The sequence below is a fragment of the Hippopotamus amphibius genome, chromosome 2 (assembly GCF_030028045.1).
Source record: "Hippopotamus amphibius kiboko isolate mHipAmp2 chromosome 2, mHipAmp2.hap2, whole genome shotgun sequence".
Classification (NCBI taxonomy): Eukaryota; Metazoa; Chordata; class Mammalia; order Artiodactyla; family Hippopotamidae; genus Hippopotamus; species Hippopotamus amphibius.
This window is the reverse complement of record NC_080187.1, coordinates 64,327,720-64,346,254: the sequence shown is the minus strand read 5'-3', so window position 1 is coordinate 64,346,254 and position 18,535 is coordinate 64,327,720. Positions and strand designations below refer to the sequence as shown.

General features: G+C 36.1%; 1 protein-coding gene across 1 annotated transcript in view; it reads left to right on the top strand.

The window, feature by feature from the left end:
* The window catches only part of LOC130845896 (serine/threonine-protein kinase MRCK alpha-like), a 40,979-nt gene extending 24,288 nt beyond the window's left edge, over window positions 1-16,691 (top strand). Inside the window, exons 7-11 of the mRNA XM_057723731.1 lie at window positions 5,421-5,504; window positions 6,832-6,937; window positions 8,503-8,639; window positions 9,277-9,416; window positions 16,634-16,691. Coding sequence (XP_057579714.1) covers window positions 5,421-5,504; window positions 6,832-6,937; window positions 8,503-8,639; window positions 9,277-9,416; window positions 16,634-16,691 — 525 coding nt within the window. The remainder of the gene's footprint in view (window positions 1-5,420; window positions 5,505-6,831; window positions 6,938-8,502; window positions 8,640-9,276; window positions 9,417-16,633) is intronic.
* The last annotated feature ends 1,844 nt before the right edge of the window (window positions 16,692-18,535 follow it).

Sequence of the window (18,535 nt, the reverse complement as noted above, 5' to 3'; positions counted from 1 at the left end):
TGGATTGATGCCTTTTTTTTCTCATTAAATTTCTATATTATAGTGAACTTGTTGAGACTCACTTGCCTATATACACATGGGAGAATATGTTATTTATTGGGTGGTGAAATGCATATTTTCTTTGTTGCTGTGTGCAGGCTTTCTTTAGTTGCGGTGAACAGGGGCTACTCTTCGTCGTGGTGCGTGGGGCTTCTCCTTGTGGTGGCTTCTCTTGTTGTGGAGCATGGGCTCTAGGCTCACAGGCTTCAGTAGTTGTGGCACGTGGGCTCAGTAGCTGTGGCACAGGGCTTAATTGCTCCGTGGCATGTGGACCAGGGATCAAACCTGTGTCCCCTGCACTGGCAGGCAGATTCTTAACCACTGTGCCACCAGGGAAGTCTAAAATGGATATTTTCAATGTAAAATTTTGCCAACTGAATGGCTTAATTTTTCAAAACGATCACAAATTTTACAGAAATATTTCAAGTAGAATATAAATTTATTTTTCCTAGACTATTTGAAAGGTGCCATTTGATTTTCCATCGCCTTGAATACTTTATCTTGTACTCCTTACAAATAAAATGTTCTCTTCCATGTTATATGTATACAGTACAACCATCATTGCTAACATCGATGCATCACTATCATCTAATCCCCAGACCCCTTCACATGTCACTAACTGTCCCCGTGTGTCCATTATAGCAAAAGGATGCAATCCAAAATCATATTTTGCTTTTGGTTGTCACCTCTGTTAGTCTCTTTCCATATAGACCAGTTCGTGTTTCTTTGACCTTCTTTCCCTGATACTCTTGAAAGTCACAGGCTGGTGTAGAATAGAATGTCCCTCTTTTTACAAATGTTTCCTCGTGGCTTGATTCAGGTTATGCATCTTTGTCAAGAATATCACAGAAGTGATGCTGTGGTCTTCGCTCTGTATCCTATCAGGTAGTACATGATTTTGATTTATTCCACTACTGATGATGTTTACTTTGACCTCTGCACTAAAGTGTGATTTTCCAGGCCTCTCCTTCGTTAAATTACTTTTTTTCCTTTGGAATTAATAAGTATTTTGTAGAGAGGTACTTTGAAACAGTAAGTACCCCGTTTCTTACCAAACTTGAAGTTTATTTATATCTGTATGGACATATAGTTTTTTTTATTTTACTCCATGGCTAATAATCCATTATAGTCAATTTATTCTGGTGTTCAAATGGCTGTACAGTTGATCTGTATTTTCCTAGCTCTGGATTTAGCCATTTCTCCAAGGAACACTAATTGCTTTTAGTGGAAAATGGTATTTAGATGTCAGAATCTGTGTGTTAGGTATGCTTATTGCTATTGGGGTGTCACTATTCCAGGCCTTTTTATTGGATAGAGATGGAGAAAAATATATATCAGTCTCTTTACATGTATCTATTTATCATCTATTTGTCCATCTATCATCTCTGCCTACCTACCTATAAAAACTGTGAGTTCATACACACATTCATACGTCTAATTCCAATCCAACATTATAGAGTTCATTCTAGTTTTCTCCCTTTCCATATTTGTAACTCCTTTCTGTGACAGTGAGAAACTTGCCTTTTATTAATCTCAATATACTTATTATTCGAGTGACTTTGTTCTTTGTGACCAGTCTGTCATTTCTGCAGCTAACCCATCACTTCTCACACTACATGGGCTCTGCGTCCCCGCCTTAGGTCACCCTCTATGTGCACACTCTTCACACCTTGCTGGACAATATAAAAACCAATTCCCACTCTTAGCAGCATGTAAGAGTTCTCATTTTCCTATACTTATGTCAACACTTGCAGCTACTGGACATTTGAAATTTTGTAATTCTGATGGATATAATTATTGCTTTCATTTTGTCATGCAGAGATTTTAAAATCTGATTACTAACATTTTATCAGTCTTTCCTCTTATTACTTGAGCTTTTCGTTTTCTGAGTAATCCGTTTCTATACTATCCTTCTGTCCTCAAAGTTCCAAAAAGATTTATAGGTTTGCTTTTTGCATTTAGGTCCTTAAATCACCAGGAAATTATGTTTTTGTTTGCTATGAAATAGGAATCTAATTTTTGCCACCATGATACCATGAAAGTTAGTTTTCCCAGTCCCATTCATTGACTAGTCTATCATTTCCCTAAGAATTTGTAACATCACTTCTGTTACATACAAGCTTTATTTATTTATTTATTTGTGAAATATACATAACAAAATTTTCTATTTATTCATTTTAAGTGTAGAGTTCAGTGGCATAAATTACTTTCACAATGTTCTGCAAACATCACCATTACAGTGTTTATTTCTCAAATTTTTCCATCTCCCCAAACTGAAGTTTTATCTTCATTAAACAATAACTTGTCATTTCCCTTCTCCTCAGTCCCTGGTAGACTCTGAAGTACTTTGTGTCTCTATGAATTTGCCTATTCTATATATTTTATATAAGTAGAATCATACAATATTTGCCCCTTTTTGTCTGGCTAATTTCATTTAGCATAATATCTTCATGTTTCATCCATGTTATAGCATGTGTCAGAATTTCAGTCCTTTTTAAGGCAAAAGAATGGACAAATAGATACATGGAATATAATAAAGAGCCAAGAAGCATACAGTGAAGCAAAGATAGTCTCTTCAACAAATGGTGCCGGAACAACTGGACATCCACAAGCAAAAATATAAACCTCGACACAGACCTTACACTCTTCACAAAAATTAATTTAAAATGGATCATAAACCTAAATGTAAAATGCAAAACTACAACATAGGAGAAAATCTCAGTGACCCTGAGTTTGGTAATGACTTCTTAAATACAAAACCAAAAGCATGACTCACTAAATTATTGATAAGCTTGACTTTATTAAAATTAAAAACCTCTGTTATGCAAAAGACAATGTCAAGATACTAAGAAGACTAGCCACAGACAGGGAGAAAATATTTGCAAAAGACAAATCTGATAAAGAACTGTTATCCAAAATATACAAAGAATTCTTAAAACTCTGCAATAAGAAAACAAACAACTCGATTAAAAAATGGGTCAAAGACCTAAACAGACACTTCAACAAAGAAAATATATAGATTGCAAATAAGCATATGGAAAGATGTTCCATGTCATATGTCATCAGAAAATGCAAGTTCAAACAGCAATGAGATACCTCTACACACCTATTAGATGCCCAAAATCAGGAACAATAACAACACCAAATGCTGGCAAAGGTGTAGAGCAATAGGAACTCTCATTCATTGTTGGTAGAAATGCAAAATGATTCAGCTACTTTGGAAGACAGTTTAGCAATTCCTTACAAAATTAAACATACTTTTACCATACAATCTTGCAATTATGCACCTTGGTATTTACCCGAATGAAATGAAAACTTATCTCTACACAAAATCCTGTGCATACATACGTATAGTAACTTTATTTATAATTGCCCAATCTTGGAAGCAACCAAGATGTCCCTCAGTGGGTGACTAGATAAATCAACTGTGGTACATCAAGACAATGGAATATTATTCAGCAGTAAAAACAGATGAGTCATGGAGCTTTGAAAAGACATGGAGGAATCTAAAATGCGTCTTACCAAGTGAAAGAAGCCAATCTGAAAAGGCTACATACTGTATGATTCCAACTATATGACATTTTAGAAAAGCCAAACTATGTACGATAAAAAAAGTCATGTATTTTCCAGGGGTTGGGAGTGAGGGGATGAACAGACAGAGCACCGAGGAGTTTTATGGGAGTGAAACTCCTCTGTATGGTACCACAATGATAAATACATGTAATTATACAATTGTCCAAACTCATAAAATGTACAATACTAAGAGTAAAGCATAGTGTAAACTATGGGTGATTATGATGTGTCAATGTAGGTGCATCAAGTGTAACAAATGTACCACTCGGGTGGGGGATTTTGATAATGGGGGAGGCTATGCTTGTGTGGGGGCAGGGGCTGTATGGGAAACATCTGTACTCTTCCCTCAGTTTTGTTGTGAGCCCTAGAGTGTTCTAAAAAAAAAAAAGTCTCAATAAAAAAAGTCAGTTTCCAATTATTTATTGCTATTATGTAGAAATATGGTTAATTTTTGTGTTAACTTTGTGTCATGTGACTTTGTAAAATTCATTTAACAGTTAAAGGTTTTCTTTTTCTTTGACATTCCTAGGCATTTTCTGTGCAAATAATCATGTTGTCTGCAAATTGATTTCTTCCTTTCTGATCTGTATGCCTATTATTATTCTTATTCTGCCTGCTGACCTGGTTAGGACTTTCAGGTTGATGTTGAATTGGAGAGGTGATAGTGGACATCCTTGCCTTGTTTCCATTCTTAGGAGGAAGCATTTGGATTTTCATCATTAGTGGTAATGCTTGCCTTTGTTTACTTGTAAATGCCCTTTGTCAGGTTAAGGAAGTCTCTTCTATTCGTAGCATGTTGAGAGTATTGTAATGAATGATTGTTGAATTTTGTCAAATGTTTTTTCTGCATCAACTGATATAATGTTTTTTCCCCCCTTTGGACTGAAGATAGTCTCTTTTTAAATAAAATAAAACTAAAATTCATCAATAAATTGCCTCCTAGGAAGGAATTTTCATTATATTCATTCTATGAATCCAGATGAAAAAGTCTATTGGGAAGCATAGTAAAGAGACAATTTTTCTTCATATCTTTGAAAGTTTGGCAAATGTCCTGAATCTCCTGCATTTACTATCAATTTCTTGTGTTTTTTCTCCATGGTGTTTCCCATTCTTCAAGTCTATATACGTATAAGCTCAGCTCAACTGTGCAGCATCTTCACTTACAATCAAACTTTATTCCCCAGTAACATCCATAAGCATCAATTCCTTCCATTTCAGAATGTATTTTCTACTATTTCCTAGGAAAGAAAAATTTTCTGTCATATAGACAGCCAAATATTATAAGGTTTTGAAGTCTAATTTAAGAAATGTAATCTAAATTACCTGAGCCCGTTTTTAGATTATTAGTATTCACAAAATTTTGCTGAACCCTCTGTAATTGATATCATATATTTCTACATATTTACAGCCATATATCCCTTCTACATTTATTAGACAAGTAGTTCAGGGAATCTTTTGAAGATTCTGCTCATATATCTACTTACTGAAAGTATCTTTCAAATATGTTTATGATTAATATTCTCCTCTTAATGTAGTCTACATGCACATGCTATGACACACATTTTAAAATAGCCAAATTGATATAAAGTATATGAATATATATATTTTATTTGTAGAAACTAAATAAAAGCATAGATTTAAATTACTTAAAATATATTTTCAACACTGTGAGAATTTTAGTTTTACTGTGTTTAGTTTACTGTGTTTGTCTAACAAGTATAATTCTTTTGCCTTACTTGAGAAATAATTTAATTCTAATTTTGGTGATATGGGTAATGCCTATATTAATTTTTATATCTTTGACTCAGATCACTGATTCTGCTCACCTTCCAGTTCACACACCAACAATAAAGAGAAAGGAATATCATAGTAGAATCCTCTTTCCAACCAAGGTACTTGATTTATTTATAAACTTAGCAGGTCTTTGAAAAATGAGAGTAAGTTAGTTTTGGTCTCTAACCCATGCCTCCCTCCCTCCTTCTCTCCCTTTCTCCTTTCCTTCCCTTTTTCCTGGAGACTTCTGGTTAAACAAAGCAGGTTCAAAAACGCATTTTTGCTTTCTAATGAAACTTGTTAAACTGACTAAAAAGAGAAAGAGAGTAGACAAATAAGTCAACATCATTTTGAAAAATGGAAGAGCCTGAATGAGGAGTTAGGAGGGCTGAGAAATCTGAATGTCAGGTGCTTAGAAAGGACTTGCCCAAAAGTCATAAGATAATTAATATTTTGGAAACCTAGAAGGATTCAGAGATTAGGGACAACAGGTCCTTCAGGAGGCAGGGTTGACATGTAGTGCTGAAAAGAGGGGAGTAAATTGAAGATCTGAGAAAAAGCAGGTAGCCCCTATACACACACAGGGCCCACTGTGGGACTGCAAGCCTGTCCATGTCACAAATCAGGAAACAGAGACACAATGAAGGTGAGAAATTTTGCCAACTAGTATTTGGAGAAACAAGATTTTGTTATAATTTACATATTGCTAATTTACGATGACAATAATTTCAGGTCAGAAAGGCATGATACAGAAATGGAAAATCCATAGTGGATTGTCAACCTGTTGATAATTTTGTGAAGACATCTGCAGTTTTAGTTATTGGGATTTCAGCTAGAAATTTCAGAGTACCTTCTGTCTTGAAAATGTAATATGGCTTGCTTAATAGGAGCGTTCCAATTTCTGGAGCACACTATTTTTTTATTGATAGTAAAAAATGAAACACATACTTTTCTATAGAGATAAAATTTAAGATTATTCTTTTTTTTCTAAAAAAGGTATAAAAACCATATTATTTTTGTTACCCTCCCCAATAGGCAATTCTGACTCCATTCATTGTTAAAGAATCATTTGAAGAAGTTATCAATCTAGAATTTTTAAATGTTCAGGATATATCATCTCAAATAAAGGCCAGGCTTTATTTATTTGGTTCCAAATAATAGTCATGAACATTTGATCACCACCTAAATGATTCTCCTTCTTCTTCTCCCTCTTCTTCTTCTCCTCCTCCCCTTTCTCTTCTTGGTAATTTTTAGATCTTTTAATCAGTATTTTCCAATTATGAAGTAATTAGGGACAAGAATCTTAAATGCTGGTGAGAAAAGATGGAACTGCTTTTCTTGGCATATAAAATGATATTTTGGGCAGGGTGGGTTGAAGGAATCACCAGAATCACCTTTTCAAAATTATTTAACCATCAATGTGTGTTTGGTCTCTTTGTTTTGTAGCATAAGACCCACCAGTTTTTCCTCACGTCCTTTACTGCTCCCACCAAGTGTCACCAGTGCACGTCTCTGATGGTGGGTTTAATAAGACAAGGCTGCACCTGTGACGGTAAGATCTGAGGAAGGGACACATGGAGTCAGAGCCATAATACTTGTACCTAAGCATTTTAGTCAACTCAGCAGTTTAGTCAGCTGCCATAACAAAGTACAGAGACTGGGTGGCTTCTAAACACAGTCATATATTCCTCACTGGCTTGAAGTCTGAGATCAGGACACCAGTATGGTCCAGTTCTGGTGAGGACCCTCTTCCAGGTTGCAGACTGCTGACTTGCTGTATTCTCATGTGGTGGAAGGGGCCAGGGAGCTCTGTGGGGTCTCTTTGCTAAGGGCACTAATCCCATTCATGAGAGCTCCATCCCCATGACTTCTCCAAGGCTCCACCTCCAAGTACCATTGCATGGGGATTAGGATTGCAACATGTCAGTTTTGAAAGCAACACAACCACTCAGTCATTGCATTTAGTTGTTAAGCAGAAATTTCGTTTTCTGTGAATTGTAGAAGCATGACAGTGAACTGATCACTTTACTAAAAATCCTTCTGAATCTGTTTTCTATAAATGGGTGGTCATTGGGAGCATTTGGGGGGGGACCTCACACTGTGCAACTCCAAATAGCCTCGTGCCCTCACAGCCTGTGTGAACAGCACCCCAGCGAGGCATGCTGTGTAGCCTGCAGGCAAGGCCGCACTTATTAGGAAAATGTATTTAGATAAATTCTGTTCTCTGTAGCACTAGTAGAGTATGAGGACCACATTCACAAACTATGTGACAGGAAAATGGGATGCTATCCTTGAGTTGTAATCCTCTTATTTTACGTGTTGAATTTATTACAGTAGATATGGTTGAAAGAAAGAAATACATTTTTGGAAATATCTGGATCACAGTGCCACACAGACACCTTATATCTCATCCTTAGGAAGCAGACTCTGTACTGGTTGTTTTCCTCAGCCAGTCTGTCAAATGCCCACCCGGACACATAGCGCTTAGTTGGACAACTTTCCTGTCCTCAGCACTGTGACAGTCAGAGATACCTTAACCATAAACGTGTTCTAGCATATTAAAGAAAATGGGATTTTAAACGGGGAGTTATGTGCTCATACAATCCTCCTAGGGTAGCAGAGGCAGGCTCTGAGCTGAGATCCCAGCAGCATTTCCTGCTGCCAGTAGCACTGAGTCTCTGCTGAGCCTGGGACAGCTCCACCAGTATCGCAAGAAGATGATGAATCTGGAAGCTGCCACCACTGCTGCGGCTCTTTGAACCTTGCAGCTCCTGTCAGAATCAGGAAACCCTGCTGTTGCAGAGTTAAGAGAGCTTCCATCAAATTTGGAAGCCATCACTGCAGCTGTGACCTCTCACTCCCTCTGTTAAGATCCAAGCCAGTAAAATGGATGTGCTGCATCCTGCATCTCTCCCAGCTTGACTCAATTCAAAGTCTCACAGAAAGTTGCCTTATTAGTGGGGTTTACATCAGGTCCAAAACTTAGTTCCAAGGAAGTCTGGGAAATGCAGTTTTGAGCATGTTGACCTCTACAATAGTAGACAGAATTGCAGTGGGGTTGAGGGAGTCAAACTATTGTATCCACCACAATCCTATCTCTTTATTTCCCTCAAAAAGCATGTGGGTTCTCATGTCACACGACCTGTGTAGAAAAAGCTCCAAAAGCTTGTCCAGTGCCTTTTCATCGGAAGAAAGGTGCCTTCTGTCTAGACGCACAGAAAGGCATGGGAACAGCCTATGAAGGCCATGTCTGGGTAAGTGTCAATATTTTGGTTTCGGATGAACTCTTAAAGAGTTTATTAATCACTTTTCACAATGTGTACACAATATTTGTCAGAAATATTTATGATATGCTATATAATATTAATTATATTGCAATTGAAAATATTTTCTCCACCTGAAGAATGTGACTTCAGAACAAAGTTTAGTGTCTCCAATAGGATATTTTCAAATTTCCCAAAGTTTTCTGTTTAGACCTTACCTTGCAATGAACAAATGCTAAAATCCCTTCTAATGATGTAACTTTGACTTCCAGTCAGTAATAATAAATTATGAGGCTTTTAGTGAAAAAAATCTTCTTGAGAAATATTTAAAATCTGAGTTGAATTTGAGGCTACCAAAATTGAATTTAATGTTGTATAGAGGTAAAGCTGTGACTGTTATTTGAATGAATTGCTAGTGTTAATTGAAATAGTATTAATCTTATCTTCACAACACAGGAATCATTTAGTCCTCAAAGGAATTATGTTATATAGTTCTGTTCCAACCTTTACCAAGTGACAAATTTGTAACATGTTTTTATTATTTTAATTTTATATATAATAATTGGGTAGTATTCGATGTTTCAGCTTGGATTGCTTTTATTTGTTTTTTGAAACATAAAAACTAAAGATCCCAAAGAAAGCAGGGATGAAAAAAGGATGGCAGAGGGCATTGGCTGTAGTGTGTGACTTCAAACTCTTCCTGTATGATATAGATGAAGAAAAAGACTCAAAACCCAATGTTGTAGTGAGTCAAGTGATTGACATGAGGTAAGTGTTGAAAGGGTGAATATTTTTATCAAAAAAAAATCTGAAGATAAGAAAAGCTTCTGAAATTTTCTAAAATAGTGTTGTCATTTAACTTAATTTTATAATTTTCTTCATTGCCATGTGAACTTTAAAATAGAAGATTTTTGCCTACAGTTTGCTTCATTACCTCTTAGGTATGGATTATAATTGTGCAATATTTATGAGTTTTTTTATTTTTATTTTTTAGTCAGAAGTTTATTGTCTTTGTGTGTGTGTGTGTGTGTGTGTGTGTGTGTATGTATGTAGCAGAAAAGGAAATACAGTCTCAAAAACAGACATTCTTTATATTGAGATACAATTCGTATATTATAAAATTCACCATTTAAAAATGTTCAATCCACTGGTTTTTAGTATATTCACAAGGTTGTAAAATCATCACCACAATCTAATTTTAAAACATTTTCATCACACCAAAAAGAAACCCTCATTAATTAGCAGTAACTGTACACTCACCCCTGCCCCCAGCCCCTGGCAACCATTAATCTGTTTCTGCCTCTGTGGATTTGCCTATTCTGAATTTTTATATAAATGGAATCATGCAACATGTGGAGTTTTTTAACTGGCTTCTTTCACCAAGCATAATGTTTTCAAGACTCACCCATGTAGCATGTATCAATACTTCACCATTTTTCATGGCTGATGATCAGGTTGAGAAAATGGCCTTCTCTTCCTGGCTTGTTGAGTGTTTTTTTCTGTAAAAGTGTTGGATTTTGACCAATACTTTTTTTTTGCTTCTGTTGAGATCATATAATTGTTTTCCCCTTAATTCCCATGATGTATTACATCAATTGATATTTGTATATAGAACCGGTCATATAGTCCTGGGATAAATCCCACTTGGTCATGGTGTATGATCTTTTTATATTCTGTTGGGATTGGGTTCAATAGAATTTTTGAGGATATTTGCATCTATATTAATATAGGATATTGGTCTATAGCTTTTTTGCCTTGTGATATTTTTGCCTGGTTTTCGTATTAGGATAATACTGACCTCAGAATAAATTGGAAAGTACTCTCTCTTTTATTTTTTAAAGAGTTTGTGAAGGATTGGTATTAAATATGTTTGGTAGAATTCACTAGTGAAGTCATCTGGTCCTAGAGTTTCCTTTATGGGAACTTTTTGATTGCTAGTTCAATCTCTTTACTTGCTATAAATCTATTGAGATTTTCTATATCTTCTTGAGTCAGCTTTTGTACCTTGTGTTTTTCTAGGAATGTTTCCATTTTGTTTAGATTATCTAATTTGGGGGGCATACACTTGTTCGTTCATAGTATTCCCTTATACTTCTTTTACTTTCTGTAAGTTCACAAGTAATGTTCCTACTTTATTTCTGACTTTAGTTATTTGAGGTTTTTCTCATTTTTTCTTGGTCAGTTTAGCTAAAAGTTTATCATTTTTGTTGATCTTTTCAAAGAACCTACTTTTGGTTTTCTTGATTTTCTCTTATTTTTCTATTCTCTGCTTTATTAATTTCCACTGTATACTTTATTATTTCCTTCCTTCTGCTTGTTCTGAGTTTAGTTTGCTCTTCTTTTCCTAGTTTCTTAAGATGGAAAGTTAGATTATATATTGATTTTTGATTTGAGGTTTTCATTCAGTTATCCTTTCTGTCCCCTCTTCTCTCTCCTCTCCTTCTGGGACTCCCATTTCACACACACACATATATATATACATATATATGTTAGTATTCTTCATGGTGTCCCAAAGGACTCTGAGGTTCTGTCAGTTTTTCTTCATTCTTTTTTCTTTCTTTTCCTCAGACTGGATAATGTTGATGGACCTATCTTCAAGTTCAGTGATTATGCTTTCTGCCTACTCAGATCTGTTGTTGAGCCTTTCTAGTGAATTTTTCTAGTGAATTTTTCATTTCTGTTATTGTATTCTTCAACCTCAGAATTTCTGTTTGGTTCTTTTATATTGTTTCTGTTTCCTTATTTCTATTTCCTATTTGCGGAGATATCATTCTCACACTTCCATTTAGTTCTTTAGGCATGGTTTTGTTTAGGTCTTCAAACATATTTAAAATACCTGATTTAAATCTTTGTCTGGTAAATCCAACATCTGGGCTTCCTCAGAGATAGTTTCTATTGTTTGCTTTTCTCCTGTGTTTTGGTCATAATTTTGTGCTTCCTTGCAAGTCATATAATATTTTTTTTTTTGAAAACTGGACATTTCAAATAATATAGTTGTCAATTCTGGTTATCAAATTCTACCCCTTCCCCAGAATTTGTTATTGTTGTGTGTTGTAACTGTTGTTTGTTTGTTCAGTGACTTTTCTGAACTTACGTATGAAGTCTTTATTCGTAGTCATGTGTAGTTACTGAAGTCTTTATTAGCTTAGTAGTTAGCTAATTATTTTGCAGAGATTTCTTTAAACGTCTGGAACCAGTGAATCTCCCAGACTTTGCTGAAGGGCTCTGTGTGCACATGGGGGCACTTCTTCAACACTCAGCCGGGCAGTTGACCACACTTTATACTTGCGTAAAGTCTCAAGAATATTGGAAGAAATAATGGCAGAAAATATCCCAAATTTGATGAAAAACTTTCGTCTCCACATCCAGTGTCAGCCAGGGGTGAGAACTTACGTCCTTCTCCGGTCTTTTCTGAGCATATGCATGGCCCTAAGCTTGTTCACAGTTTTATGCATGTGCGTGATGATCTAGACTCTTAGCAATATCTCAGACCTTTTCAAAACCCCTATGGATATTTCAGTTTCTAAATTTTCCTTTTAAGATTTTTGGTTAATCTATTTTTATGTCCAATTGTTAAGTACTGCATAGGCAGCTGTGCAGTTAAAATGCTTGCATGAAATTGTCTTCTATAACTGCCCCTTGGGGAATAGACTTTTCACTGGGAGAACTCTGAGTCCATTCTAATACACCAGCTCCTTTCTCCTTCCTTCTCCTCTCTCCAGCTCCCTCCGGTGTCCAGTGGCTTCTAGGATGCATTGTGTATGCAGGCTGCGATTTTTCAAGGCTATCGAGGAGCTGGAAATGGAGCGTAGTACTAGGGCAAGTTAAACTACCACAAAGCTCATATTTGTTACCAAGATTCGGCTATTGTTTTTTAAAAAATAAATCCTCCTCAGATTGCCACACACTTTGATTAATTTATAGAGTTCTAACAATGTTGTTTCTGATGAACTTTGCTAGTTTTCTCTTTTTTTTTTTATGAAGGAGAGAATCTTCAGCAGTCCTTACTCTGCCATTTTTGATGTCACTCCAGACACTCCTTAAGTGTTTCATAAGGAATTTTAAATCAGTGAACTTATAGCAAATATGTCCTGTTGAGGGAAAGGCAGTATGTTCTCTGTTCCTCCTGATTCTTCTGTAACGTTTCGGCTCCTCTACACTTTTCTCTTAGTGTCTCTGAGCATCTGTCCTTGGCCTTCTTTTCTTCCTTCTCTGCGCACTCCCTGAGTGGTTCTTTCACTCCCTGTGGCTCCAGGTAGTGAGTCACTTACTCACAGTATTCCCCTATACTTCCTTTCCAGGTGTAACCTGCACTGTGATGACCGTGTGCTTGCTCAGCCTGAACTTTCTCCTTGTCACAGGTTCTGTGGGTCTCTATATTCATCCTATCTTATTTTGATTCCTTACCCACAAACTTTGTTCCATATTGCTCACCTCAGCTAATGTCACCTTTGTCAGAAATTTGGTATTACCTTGAATAACTGATACAGGAAACTAGATAATCTTGAAGGTGACTTTAGAAAGGTTAGTCTGGATGTGGATTTTTAATAATAAGTTGGTTTGGGAGTGTGTGTTTGTGTGTGTGTCTATATGTGTGTGTGTGTTTGGTGTTGGGGACAGGGAAAATTAAAGTGGGGCTGTAGCTAAGAAGTCCAGCTTGCAATTTTCCATCCTTCAGAGCAGATGAGTGTCTGCATTAAAGTGGTGGCTGCGGGAATTACAACAGAAGAGACAGGGGCAGGAAATATTACTGAAGTGACTTCATGGGACAAGGCGAATGACAGAAAAAGGAAGATGAAGAGTAACAACACCAGATGGTACTGAGGTTTTAAGTCATCAAGACTGAGAAATTGAGGGTCACATTGACAGCTGTAAGGATATAATGGAGATGATAGCATTGGGGGAAGGGAATGGGTTTCTTCTAAGTGTTGGAGAAGCCGAAAATTATCAAATGAGCTGAAACAGACTTCTCCTTTCAACCAAGATGGAGTAACAGGAGCCATATTTATATTTAACCTTCCCCCTGAAATAACAAAAAAACCCTGATTTTAGGTGCTGGAATCAGATAATGAAGGGAAATAAATGAGGTGAGCTCTATACTTGGCCCAGGTTACTGCCTTGTGAGAGTTTCCAACTTACAACACAGAAAGCGGAACCCTGGGCAGACCCAGGTGAACTCCCTGAGTTGAAGAGATGGAGCTGAGAGTTGAGAGAGACCTAGTAGCCAGAGTTCACAGGACAGAATACAGAGCTAGAGACGAGAATGCGAGAGAGCGAGAGAGTGAGAGAGAGAGATTGAGAGTGCACACTAGCTCTGCATGGATCTACAGAGGATCTAGCTTGAGGATTCAGCAGATTATTGATCAGCACTGCATGTGAGGAAAACTACAAAATGTTAGCAAATTGAATCCAACATTATGTAAAAATTATACTGCATCTTGAGCAAGTGTGGTATATCTCAGGAAGGCTGGTTTACATTAAAAAATCAGTGTATTTTACCATATCAACAAATGAAGAAGATCACGTCAATAAATACAGTAAACATATTTGACAAAATCATGTATTCTTGATGGACACTTAGAAGGAAGCTTCTTCATTCTGATAAAGGGCATCTATGAAAATTTCACAGCTGACATCATAATCAGTGGCAAAAGACTCGGTGCTTTCTCCCTAAGATCAGGAACAAGACAAAGATGTTTGGTCTCACCACTCTTATTTAACATTGTATAGGAAATCCAGGCCAGGGAAGAAAAAGGAATAAGATACATCCTGATTGGAAAGAAGGAAGCAAAATTATTCATAGGCAGAATGAACATCTATGTAGAAAATTCAGTGTGATCTACAAAGAAGCTATCAGAACTAATAAATTGAATTTAGCAAGTTTCCAGGATACTTGATTAATATATAAAATAAATTGCATTTCTTTATACTAGCAACGAATAATCAGAAATCAAAATTAAATAGGTAATGCCATTTGCAATAACATCAGAACATGATAAATACTTAGAAATAAATCTGACAAAAGATGGTACAAGACTTGTACACTGAAAATATTGATGACAGAAATTAACAAAGATCTAAATAAATGGAGAGAGAGACTGTGTTTATGCATTGGAAAACTCAATATTTGAAAAATGTAAGTGTTCTCAAAATTTATAGTTTTAACATGATCATAATCAAAATCCCAATAGACTTCTTAATTCTTTTTGTAGAAATTGACAAGCCAATTCTGAAAGTCATAGGAAAATGCAAAAGAAGTGCCAAAACAACTTTGAAAAAAAGAACAAAACCAGAAATATATATACAAATATATATAATATTTATAATATACATATGAAATATATTTACATATATAATATATTTATAACATGCACATAAAATATATAAAATATATTTTCATAAATAAAACATTTTAAAATATATTTCTGAATTTTCTGTTACTTTAATATATACAATATTTTCAACAAGTTGCAAAAGCTAGCGACCAATGATATTGGAATTTTAGGTATGCAAATTTAAAAAAATTAACTTTGATCTATACATTTTACTATATACAAAATTTAACTCAAAATAGATCATAGAACTCAATGTAAAACCTAAAACTATAAAGCACCTAGAACTAAACATGGGAGAAATCTTTCTGATCTTGGATAAGGCAAATATTTCTTAGATACAACACCAAAGCACAACAGGTAAAATTTAAAAATTGATAAATTGGACTTCATCAAAATTTAAAACTTCTACTTCTTGAAATGCACTGTTAATAAAAGCTGCAGACTGTGGGCAAATCAAATTATCTGACAAAGGACTTATATCCAGAATATATAAAAAATTCTTAAAATTTAATAAGAAAATAGCCCAGTTTTTTTAAAAATGGGCAAGAGGTTTGAAAAGATACTTCAGTAGAGAAGATACACATGTCAAATAAGCACATAACAGATACTTAGATGCTCAACACTATTAATTATTAGGGAAATTCAAATAAAATAACCACGAGATAATCACTTCACATCCGTAAGGCTAAAATTAAAAAGTCTATTTCAAGTATTGGGAGGATGTGGAAGACCTAGCTCTCTCATATACTGCTTTGTAAACCATATAACCACTGTCAAAAAGAGTTTGGCAGTTTCATAAAAAGCTAAGAACGCATGATCTAATCATTTTACTCCTAGGTATTTCTCCCAGAGAAAGCATATATCCATAAAGACATACATGAACATTCATAGCAACTTCATTTAAAATAGCCCCAAACTTGAAACAACTCAAATGCCCATTAATGAGTGAATGGATATGTTGGGGCATATCCATACAATGAAATATTACTCATCAATAAATAGAAATGAGGTATTCATCCATGTGGCAACACAAATGCATCTCAAAAATATTATGCTGAGAAAAAGCCAGACAAAAAGACTACATGTTGTATATTTCATTTCTCTAAAATGCTAGAAAATGCAAATTAATCTAGAGTGACAGGAAGCAGATCAGTGGGGCAGGGGGTAGGAGTGCTAAGGAGAAAGAGGGTGGGGGGTAGGGGTTACAAAGCTGTACCAGGAAACTTTTGGGGGTGATGGATGTGTTCATTATCTCCGGTGTGGTGATGGTTTCACAGGTGTATACATAAATCAAAACTTATCTAATTGTTCACTTTAAACACGTGAAGTTTATCATATGTCAAGTCTATCTCAGTAACTTTGAAAAAATATACAAATGAGCTGATCTGAAGGTACATGGCCCATATTCTAGGGGCCATGGCTTTGGAGTCAGACGGGTGCTCCTTTCCTAGTTCCCTGTGAATGGTGAGTCAGGGACAGCCCAGAGTTAACTTGGATTTTCTGATAGTATGTGGCTGGCTGGGTACTGCTGATACAATATTTTGATCACGGTCAGTTACTACAAAAAAGAATGTTAAAAATCAGGGAAATTAAGATTGAGGATTCTGTTTATGTATTGTTTCACTTTCAGCTGATTCTGCTCACTCCCAGTGTCTTGCTTTTCCTTCAGGGATGGAGCATTTTCTGTCAGTTCAGTCTGGCCCTCTGATTTTATTCCTGTGAGGAGAGAGGAAATGCCTCGTATGTTTAAGGTAAAGGCGCATGCTGCCGTTGGATCCCTTATGTGTTTTGTTTCATCCCTTTTTGCCTGTCCATAGCGGTCAAAGCTCCTTGGGCTGGTGAAGGTACCTGGAGGTTGAGGTTTTAGAAGTGCTGCGGGATCGTTTCCCCCTCTCTCCCACTTGCCACAAGAAATCTAACCCTTTATTTTTATTCAAAAATACTATAAATAGCTTTCTGCAGGTGTCACATCTTTCATCCCACAGTTAAATCTGAGAGTTAAAATGCAAATGTTCCTGAGGGTGTCCATTCATTCCACACTAAGGTAACAGAATAGATATGATTATAGCTGAAAACAGGGGAAGCTTACAAAGCAGAATGGTACTGGGTTAGAGGGTGTGAAAGAAGAGGGGAAACAGTGACAGAGAAAAGAGAGACCATATACTTCCAGGTCAGACATGCAGGGAGGTTGATTCATGGACCTGCAGTAACATGAATGTGCAGCTTCTAAAACTAGAGGCACTTTGTAAAAATAAGTCTACTCTGAGGCAACATTTTGAAGGCATAATTCAGATGCAAACCGAGAGTACAAAATGGAAAAATTGGGGAAAGATGTCATTTTGCAATCTCTAAAAAACAGACACTCTGCTCTTTAAAATTCATGTAAAAAATTAAAATGATTCTGGAATGGCTTAAAGTGACAGAGAAAGCAAAGGACTGTTATCCCCTCGAGACCCATGTAGTTACAGTCATCTGGGAATTTTGGTTTAACAAAGGCCAGACAGGAGTATTGTTAGTTCTTTAGTCCAAAGATAGACATTTATTTAGACTTTATCCAACCACCAAGAGACATACAAAGGCCATTTGGAGCTGACCTACAGAGTGGGAATTTATTATGTCATTGCTGCTTACGTGATGCTCACAAAAGAAAGTTTTATGTATAAATTTAGAGTTCTACTAGCTTAATTATATGTCTTAAAGTTTAAGTTTGATTTGCCATTTACTAGTGTAATGTAAGTTATAGGCATTTAGCAACCAGGAAAACATAAGTGTTTCTGAGTATTTCTAACTTAACAACCCAAAACTCCTGAGCATTCTGTCATATCACAATTGATTGTGACAATTGCAATTGCAAAACATGTTGCCATTTCAGGGATAATCTAAAAGTGCAAAGCTGTGTGTTAGAATTGAAGAAATAGACTCAGAGAGGAGGTTCTGGCATCAGACTTCCTGCCTTCTGCCCTGTTGTGCTCCTGTTCTCTCAGGGATAAAATAGAATAGTAGTAACTACCCACTGGGGTTTCTGTGAGGATTTAATCAGTTAACACATGTCAGTTTCTTGGAGCAGTTTCTGGTACAGAGTCAGTATTCAATAAGTAGTAGCTATTTTCACTTGATGAAGTAGAAGATTTTAGACAACACAGGTGGTTTTATGAGGATGGAAATAGAAGTGATTCTGACATTTTGCTTTTGGCCTGCTTCGGATACTCACATCATCTGTTTTACTACCAGAAAGAGAGTAATATTATTATAAGTGTTGTTTACCAATGGTGAGTTTAATGAAAAATGCTAGACAGGCTGGTATAAAGAATGTCTGCATTCTTATAACCTAGATATTCTTTAAATCGTTCTAGGTCACAGCTTCCCAGCTCTCAGCACCTAGTAATAGATATTCAATCCCGATCTTAGCCGATAGCAAGAATGAGAAGAGTGAGTGGGTGGGTGTGCTGAGTGAATTGCACAAGATATTGAGGAAAAGTCATTCCAGAGACCGTGCAGTCTATGTTCTGAAAGAGGCTTATGACAGCAATCTACCCCTGATCAAAACCACCC